This window comes from Galeopterus variegatus, unplaced genomic scaffold, assembly GCF_000696425.1.
Source record: "Galeopterus variegatus unplaced genomic scaffold, G_variegatus-3.0.2 Scaffold3032, whole genome shotgun sequence".
Taxonomy (NCBI): domain Eukaryota; kingdom Metazoa; phylum Chordata; class Mammalia; order Dermoptera; family Cynocephalidae; genus Galeopterus; species Galeopterus variegatus.
The window spans coordinates 80,652-90,378 of record NW_007729143.1 but is presented as its reverse complement, the minus strand read 5'-3'; the positions used below and the strand labels follow the sequence as shown (position 1 = coordinate 90,378).

Below are 9,727 nucleotides of genomic sequence, written 5' to 3'. Positions count from 1 at the left end.
CCTGCGGCTGCTTCCCAGTCCCAACTCAGTGAGGGCTCACAATGGCCAGAAATGCCACTGGACCTGCTGGCAGGCCCCCAGCAGGCCCCGAACCACAGTACAGGCCCAGGAATAGGATTTTGGAGCAAGGCCTGACATCCTCTGCAGATTATGACTCTTCTTTTGAGAGACGACCCTTGACCTGCTTCTGGGCCTTACTAGAAACTGAACGCTTGGCCAAAGGCTAACAAGTTACCGTATGACCTGTGCTGCCTGTCATGAACTGGGTGTCATCTGACCTACAAGACGTTAAGGTGGCCTGCACAGCAGCACTCACTCCATCATCAAATAGAAGTGGTATATAGTGACTGGGCTAAGCAGGGCCTGAAGGCACAAGTAAGTTACCTAAGAACTGGCCCAAATACCCATGGTCCCCACTCCTGCTATACTGCCTTCCCTCTCCAGCCTGCACCTATGGCCTTATGGGGAGTTCCCTAGGATCAGCTGACAGAGGAAGAGAAGACACGGGCCTGGTTTAGAGATGGTTCTACACTAGATGCAGGCATCACCCAAAAGTGCACAGCTGTGCACCTGTCGTACACTTTGCTTAGAAGGAGAAATGGCCAGACGTGCGATTATATACCGATTTATGAGCTATGGCCAATGTTTAGGCTGGATCGTCAGGGACTTAAAAGGAGTTTGATTGGAGAACTGATGACAAGGAAACTTGGGGAAGAGGTATGTGGACAAACTTCTCTGATTGGACAAAAAAAAAAAACTTGAAGATATTTGTGTCCCACATGAACACTCACCAAACCTCAGCAGAGGAGGACTTTAACAATTAAGTAGACAGGGTGACTTATTCTGTAGATACCAGTCAGCCTCTTTCTCCAGCCACCCCTGCCATTGCCCAATGGGCTAATGAACAAAGTGGCCACAGCTGCAGGCCTGGAGGTTATGCATAGGTTCAGCAACATGGACTTCCACTCACCAAGGTCAACCTGACTATGGCCACTGCACTGTGAAGGTAGAGGGATGCACACATTTTCATATAACTCACTGTTCACAGCATGGGCCCCATCACCCTAAGACAGCTGGCTTCACAGAACCTTGCAACGGCCTTCTGAAGACTCAGTTACAGTGCCAGCTGGGTGGCAGCATCTTGCAGGGCTTGGGCAAGGTTCTCCAGGACTCAGCAAATGCTTTGAATCAGCATCCAATACAGGCAGCCTGTGTACTGCATGGCAGTTTGGGGCCATGATCATGACCATTCAAGCTGTCACATGCACGACAACTTTAATAATCAATGGGTAATATTGTAACTGTCCCCTGACCCTCAGAAAACTTTGCCAAAATGTCAAAAACCCTTTTACTATTGGTTATAAATACATAGAGAAATAATAAAATTAATATTTACTTAGCATACTTGGGACAGGCATAGTTTTAAAATGGTACCTAAGATTCCTTACCCTAATTCCTGGGCCAGTGACTATGATGAGATGTCATAGCCATGATTATGTGACATGACATTGCATGTCACGAAGCTCACCAATCAGGTGACTTTGAGTTACTCAGAAAGGAGCACCTGGTTTACCTAACATATCACATGAGGCCTTTAAAAGCAGAGTTTCCTTTGCTGTGCAGAAGCTTTGTAGTTTGATATAATCCCATTTGTCGATTTTTGCTTTTGTTGACTGTGCTTTTGGGATCACATCCAAAAAATCATTACCCAGACCAATTTCATGGAGCATTTCCCCTATGACAATTAACAGACTGAAGAAATACCAACACATTGAGAGAAAATATTTGCAAACCAAACATCTGATAAGGGGGTAATATCCAAAATATACAAGGAACTCAACTCAGTAACAAAAAAAACCCCAAATAACCCAATTAAAAAATGGGCAAACAACCTGAACAGACATTTCTCAAAAGAAGACATATAACTGACCAACAGATATATGAAAAAATGTTCAACATCACTTATCATCGGGAAAATGCAAATTAAAACCACAATGATACATCACCTCACACCTGTTAGAATGGCTATTATAAAAAAGACTACATAACAGGTGTTGGTGAGGATATGGAGAAAAGAGAATCCTTTACACTGTTGGTAAGAATATAAATTAGTACAGCCTTTATGGAAAACAATATGAAGATTTCTCAAAAAGTTAAAGAAAGAACAACCATATGATCCATCAATCGCACTTCTGGCTATATATCCAAAGAAATTGAAATCAGTATGTTTTAGAAATGTCTACACTACCATGTTCATTGCAGCATTATTCACAACAGCCAAGATATGGAAACAACCTAAGTGTCCATCAACAGATGAATAAAGAAAACGTGGTACATATGCACAATGGAATACTACTCAGCCATAAAGAGAAAGAATTCCTGCCATTTGCAAAAACATGGATGAACCTGGACATTATGCTAAGTTAAATAATCCAAGCACAGAAAGACAAATACTGCATGATCTCACTTCTACATGGAATCTAAAAAAGTCACACTCAGAAGCAGAAAGTAGAACAGTGGTTGCCAGAGTCCAGGGAGTGGGGGTGCAGGGGAAAGTAGAGACATTGGTGAAAGGGTACAAAGCGCAGTTAGGAGAAATGAATTCCAGTGATCTACTGCACAGCGTGGTGACTACAGTTACTAATAACGTATTGTGTATTTCAAAACTGCTAAAAGGGCAGATTTGAAGTGTTCTCACCACAAAGAAATGATAAGTGTGTGAGGTAATGAATATGTTAATTAACTTGATTTAATCATTCTACAATGTACATATACATATACCATAACATCACACTGTACCCCATAAACATATATAATTATGTTTTGTCAATTAAAAAATTAAAATCAAATTTAAAACAGAACAAAACAAATCAGAGAGTTTTCTGGTGGCAGAAGAGAAGCAGAGAGGTGAGAGGCACCGGGCAGGATGTGACACACCATTGCCGGCTGTTGCTGGCTTGCAGACAGAGGCGGCCAGATCCAGAGAGCAGCGCCTGGGAGCTGAGAGCCACCCTTGTGACAGCCAGCAAGGACAGGGATCTCAGCCCTACAACCACCCAGAACTGGATTCGCCAACTACCCAAACAAGCTGGAAGTGGATTCTTTCCCAGAGCCTCCAAAGAGAAAGCGGGCGGCAGCACGTACACTCTGGCTCAGGATGCCCTGAGCAGAAACAGCTAAGACGAATCTGTGTACCTGGAAGTGGGGTGCTGCTATAACAAATTCCCAAATGGGGAGCAGTGTGGAACTGGGCAGTAGGGCGAGACAGGAAGAATTCAAGGGGCAGGATAGAGAACACATACCTTGCAGATTGCAAACTCCACCATCATGGGAGGTCAAATCCCCACCAGGAACCCTTTCTGTACAGGAGGGACATGTTTATACCCTCATGGTTCAGCTCCTCTAAGTGAATCTGGCTGATATTGGGGAGGTTTGCTGGGCTACCAGAGAAGGAAGCTTTTGGTTCTTTTGAAAGACAAGACATGTGGGGAGACACTGTTTCTCCTTCTGGACATGTGGTGGGTAGACATGAAGCTAATGTCCACCTTCAGGGAGGCCAGCCTTGGGCTGAGGCCTGCACTGCAGGGGGCAGAGAGGACCCAGAAAGAAATAGGTCCCAGACGGCAGGATGAGTCATTTGGATGAAACCAACCTGGGGCTCTCCCTCCTCTGGTTTTTCTGGATACATGAGCCAATGAATTCCTTTTATCACTTAAGACATTTTGAATTGGCTATTTAGTTACTTGCAAAATATCACTTGCTGCTCCATGCACTTTCCAGAGGGTGGAGGCAGCTTTGGGAGGCTGGCCGTCCTGGTCACACCCTCAGTGAGGGAGCTGTGACTCCAGCCCCATAGTATTTCCAGTCCTCTTCAGTGCTCCTGTGAATGTGTTTGATCAAATAAATAAGAGTAAAAATATTTCTCCAGACACTGAATGATGATCACAAAGACCAAATGTGCAGCTGGGTCTGGTTTGCTAGGAGCTCTTAAAGAAGCAGGAATATGTAAATGATAAGGAATGAATGTCTGTTATTTTTAAAATGGCCTACCCTTTTTTTTTTTTTTTACAGTTAATTTCGGTAACACTTGTCAGTTCTTTTTCATAAGCAGAAAAAAAAATGTACATTCACAGACAAAAAGGAGCATGAAAAATAGCTTGTAGTAAGACAAGGGGGAAAAAAAAAAAGATAGCTGTTCTCATATGAACAATGGAAAATTCCCCAAGAATGTGACCTACAATTAGATGTAGACCCAGCAAGCTATTTGTTGTCACACACCTCCTCAAAGCATGCTGTCAAGGAAGAAACGAATGACAGCGACACTGTTTCAAAAACTGACTGTAGCAACAGCAGGAGAGCGAGCCTCCTGGAATCCGCCACTGCGGGGCAGGGCTGTTCACAACATGAGCTGAATTTAAGAAAAGGCCCCCAACAGCGTGAGGAGCCCACAGACCACAGCAGGGCTACAGTGCAATCTGAGAGCAAAACACCGCGGTACATCTGGACAGACTGCGGGCAGGATGCAGGGGGCCACCCAGCATCACAGATGGTCAGTCCACGACGGAGGCTTGGAAGACGTCGCCTGCATTGTGCAGGGGCTTAAATGATTTAGACAAACAGGACAGGTGCAATATATTTAGGTCTATCATTTCCACAGCTACATCTATCTCCACTTGGCCTTGATCGTGCTGCATAAGGCATGTAGGATCTAAAAAGAACATGCCCAGGGCGTGTGAGGTGACCAGGAGACAGGCGAGTAAATGCATGTCACAGCACAGGAGAAGGAGCCACGTGGAGGGAGCAGGGCCTTGATGGGGTGCCAAATGAGGAAAGAAATTCCACACGACTGCCCACATACACCACAAATGAGCGGCACTTCCAGGAAGCCCTGATGACACTCAGTCCTGGATGATGGTTTCATTCATTTCTAGCCCATTTATATGAAAACAGTAATCTTATTAGAAGTGGGAAATTTCAAAGCTTACCAAACTAAATGTCACCCAATCTACAGAAGTCTAAGAGCTGGGAATGTAGTTTCAATAAATAGCCTTTTATTTTTTAATTCAAAAAAATCAGGATATTACCTAAAAACAATGACAAAGTTATGCTAATAAAACTAGATTTAATCTTTTCAATAATTATGCAAAAATAATGCTGGATATGGCAGAAGTGGACTCTTGGGGGAGGCTGTGGAATGGTACATTTGAAAAGGAAGGCTGAGGTGTGCCAAAGGCATGCAGGATCAGGAAAAACAGGGAGTCCTCACCAACGAGCTGCAGATGGTAGAAGGCTATGGAGATCAAGCCTTTGCTCCAACAGCCCAAGAAGCAGAAGTATCAGGCCTGTATTGCCCACCTGGAAAATGCCCCCTCCTCCCAAGTCTATGGCATGAACACACATAAACTATCCCTCTCTTGTGCCCTGCTGGACTCTCCATTCTAGGAGAATGGGATCAGTATCTTCTGTTCATTTATCTAACAGATATTCATCACCTGCCCATTGTGCCCACTGTGCCCCAAACAGCACATGGTGCCCAGTGCAGGACTGGGGCTTAATGAGCACCTGCTATGTGAGCAGATTCTTTCTACCTGTCCTGGAGGGTGAGGGGACAGAACTGCCTCCACTGTCCCACCTGTCCTGCTGAGAGGGCAGGCAGAGACTACCCACCTACCTGGACCAGGCGATATGCAGGTACAGGACACAGGCCACCCACATAACTGGACGATGTGATGTGCAGGTACAGGACACACAACACCCACATACCTGGGACCAGGTGATGTGCAAGTACAGGACACACAACACCCACATACCTGGGACCAGGTGATGTGCAGGTACAGGACACAGGCCATCCACATACCTGGACCCAAGTGATATGCAGGTACAGGACGCACATCGCCCACATACCTGGACACGGGTGATGTGCAAGTAGAGGACACAGGCCACCAGGAAGCAGATACAGAACACGAGCAGGAGCAGAACGGCCACACTTCTGCAGGCAGAAGACATGTGGGTCACTGCTGGGCAGGGGCAGGGTGAGGTGAGCCCAGAGGTGCCTGGGAATCAGCCCCTCCTCCCTTCCCCCACATCTCTCAATGCCCTGGCTGCCTGCCACTTGAGTCTCTGGGGACTTGCCCACAGCTGGTTCTCTTCTAGGAGAGGGCATCTGGGGCTCTCAAGTTCACCCCCCAACCTCTACTACTCTCACCCCCAAGATCTAGATAGGCTGAGAGTCACACAATTTTTCTGGAAGCCCCTTTCCTCATAACGGAAAGACAGGAGTTTCCCAAATTTCGCTGAGCTGTTCACTTGCTGGGCCTTGCTGGGAAAGAATTTTTTTAGAAAAAGCTTGGCCCCCAAACAGGGCCATCAGACAGGTTGCTGTGTTAACAGTGTCTGGTGGGTTGGAGTGGGGTGCTGAGCACCTAGGACCGAGGCCCCTTCTCCTCAGCACGTGGGGGGACTTCCATGTGCTTTCCAGAAACTCAAAGGAAACATTATTCCTGTGGGAAGTTTTAAGAAACAGGTATGTCTGGAAGAAAAGTAACAACTGGAGACTTTGTGGTATCTTCCTTGCCAAAAACAAAAGCCACTAAACTCACGTTGACTTACATGATGATCAGACATTATCAAAATTACTATATTTTGGGCTGGCCCGGTGGCGCACTGGATAGTGCGCCGCTTGGGAAGCGCGGCGGCGCTCCCGCCCGAGGGTTCGGATCCCACATACAGACCGGTTCCCGCTCACTGGCTGAGCGAGGCGCGGGAGCAACACCGAGGGTTGCGATCCCGTTGCCGGTCCCGGTCCGGTACGGGGGCGACACTGAGGGTTGCGATCCGTTGCCGGACACGGAAAAAGACAAAAAAAAAAAAAATTACTATATTTTTCTCTTTTTTTTAAGAGGCCACTTTTTCTCATTTTAATGTTTTTGAAAATGACGTGGACCTAGAAATCAAAGAGCCCATTCAGTGCACTGTTTTCTCCCTCAAAAGCTATCACTAAAGCAACACGCAACAGTTCAGGTTGTGCAGACAAAGAAACTAGAAATATACGGTGTCTCAGAACTGAGTAAATTCAAAATCAAAAATTGAAAGAGCCCCGTCCAGGCTGTCAGCCATCCAGGCTTGGTACACTGTGGACGTGAGTACATGGAGCATTGATGTGTGGCTCACGTCTTCCCCAAATGTCAGGCACAACAGTAGAGGAGCTGTGGGAGGTGAACCCTGGCACAGTCACCAGTCCCAGACACCAGGACTTCTCGGTCGCCTGCCCACCTTGCTGACGGGACAGGAACAGCACTTACTGTGGGATTATCAGAAGGTAGACGAGGCCGAATAAGGCAGCCAGGATGAGGGCGAGGACGACGGCGCTGGTGAAGTACTCGTCCTGCAGCTGGTGGTACTGCACGAGACATCGGTCGTCAGGGGCCGCCAGCCACCAGGAGACGCGCCTTCCAAGACGCCCCGGGGATGGCCACCGCGAGTCACGTACCTTCTGCTCCCGCTCAGCGTGCTTGTACTTCAGAGTGACCACGTTGAGGTCCGCCATCTCCAGCTCCGTCTGGCGGGCTTCTAAGAGGCGGCTGATGTACCTGTTGACGCGAGTGCCCGGCGTGCTGTAGACCACGTTGGTGGAGAAAGACGAGCGGTTTCTGAGTTTTTCTGAGGCTGTTCTCAATGCCCTCCGCTGCAGCCATCACAGAAATAAAGGAAAATCGTCAAATTCTCCACTTTAGGAAGAAAAGCACTTGTACTTTCCCTCCAGCCTATATCCCCGTCCAGCGCAGGCTGGGATTGGGTTTGGGGATCTGAGATGCAGTCGTGGCTCTGCCCCTGCTGGTGGGGAGACTTCATAAGAGTCATCTCAGCAGCCGATGGTGGGGTTACACGTTTGTCCAGGGGTTACGTGACACCCTATGTGACGGCATCGTGGCAAGGGTTATGGAACTCAACAGGAATACAGTGGGTGGACAGCGCCCAGTGCAGAAAAGGCACCTGTGCTCACCAAAAGCCCAACATCCACATAAGCAGAAAAAGACGCCCTAGAGTCACAGGAGCAGGAGTCCAACTCGCTCCTTCTAAGAGGGAGAAACGGTGGCAACAGACATGCCTCCACCACCTCTCACTCCAGCCAGGGCTGATGGGAGAAGGTGTGAGCCTCTCCTCCACATCTTCCGTACGTCACAGGAGGGACATAAGAAAGCACCCCTTTGCCAAAAACAATAGAGTCTAATTTAAAGCCACCTGCTGTGATCTCATCAGTCTTCATAAGCAAGGGCTCGGGTATTTAACATATTGGAGGAGAAAATAAGATTAAAAAGATGCTATCCATGTGATTCTAGAAAAGATGGAATAAACACACTTCTTTTTATCCCTACTGAATGATAAAAGCACTGACAGTATATATAAAATAAAAGCAAGAAGACTGTGAAAGGTGAAAAAAAGAAGGAGACCTCTAGGGACCTTGGGACTCAAAGAAAAACAGTGTATGTGTATGTGTGTGGGGGGAGAGGGACCAGGAGAATCCCTTGTGGTTTCTTTTTGCCATATTTATCTCAGACTAGGAACTGGAGAAGCCAGCAACCTAAAAATGCCAATGCGTGCAGACAAAATTTGTAAAGCCCCAAGAAAAACCTGTCCTCTCTAGCCAAAGGACCAACAATGGGGCAACTCAGCGAAACAGAAAACTTCTATTTAGACAATAACTACCCTACTCTAACCATCATGGAAAAGTCAGTGGCACCAGTCCCACCCAGGCCAGCAGAGGACAGCAGGGCAGTCTCAACCTCTACTCTCATTAGACTGCAAGGAGGCATACCCTAGCCCCCATGAAACAGCACCAGAGAAGGCTGAATCTGGAGTTGAGATTTTCAACTCCACTACGCAGCAATGAGCCCCACTTATAATGCAAGTAAGTACATTGCAGTAGGGAATGCAGATTCCCTACTGGAAAATCTGAATTTCCAAATGTGCTCAACAGTCAAGATGCCCTGTCCCCCAGATGTCATGGAGGACCAGTGGAGAACCTGGACTTCCACCTACACCTGGCAATAAGAGGGCAGCACTCTCATCACCCCACTGGTGCGGAGTCCGAGGAAGCCTGCTCAAACAGAAGACTTCAATAAGATCCAGAGTCTCATAACAGAGTACCCCAAGTGTCTAGTGTACAATAAACATAAATCACTCATCATCCCAAGCCCCAGAAAAATCTCAACTTGAATAAGAAAGACAATCAGCAGATACCAACATCAAGATGACACAATTGTTACAGCTATCTCACAAAGATTTTAAAGCAGTGATAATTAAAATTCATTAAGAAGTAATTAAGAACACACTTAAAACAAACGAAATATAGAAAGTCTCAGAAAACAAAGAGAAGGTGTAAGGAAGAACCAGATAGCAGTTATAGAACAAAACCATACAATAACCAAAATAAAAAAAATCCAATGGGTGGGCTCAACTTCAGACTGGAGTGCACAGAGGAAAGAATTCCTGGGCACGAAGACAGAACAATAGAAATTATCCAATCTGAACAATATAAAGAAAATAAACTTTAAAAAAAAAGAGCCTCTGAAACTATGGGACAAAAATGAAAGATCTAACATTCATTCATGTCACCAGAGTCCCAGAAGAAAAAGAAAAAGAGTATGGGACTGGACAAGTATCTGAAAAAATAACAGCAGAAAATTTCCCAAATTCGGCAAAAGATATAAATTTACAGATCGAATTA

At 46.4% G+C, this 9,727-nt stretch overlaps 1 protein-coding gene across 1 annotated transcript in view; it reads right to left on the bottom strand.

Annotated features, from left to right (window-relative positions):
• ADCY1 (adenylate cyclase 1 (brain)) overlaps nucleotides 1-9,727 on the bottom strand; it is a 111,917-nt gene that overhangs the window by 36,302 nt on the left and 65,888 nt on the right. Inside the window, exons 8-10 of the mRNA XM_008583761.1 lie at nucleotides 7,490-7,684; nucleotides 7,302-7,399; nucleotides 5,905-5,989 (exon numbers count right to left, since the gene is read on the bottom strand). Of these exons, the coding sequence (XP_008581983.1) occupies nucleotides 5,905-5,989; nucleotides 7,302-7,399; nucleotides 7,490-7,684 (378 nt within the window). The remainder of the gene's footprint in view (nucleotides 1-5,904; nucleotides 5,990-7,301; nucleotides 7,400-7,489; nucleotides 7,685-9,727) is intronic.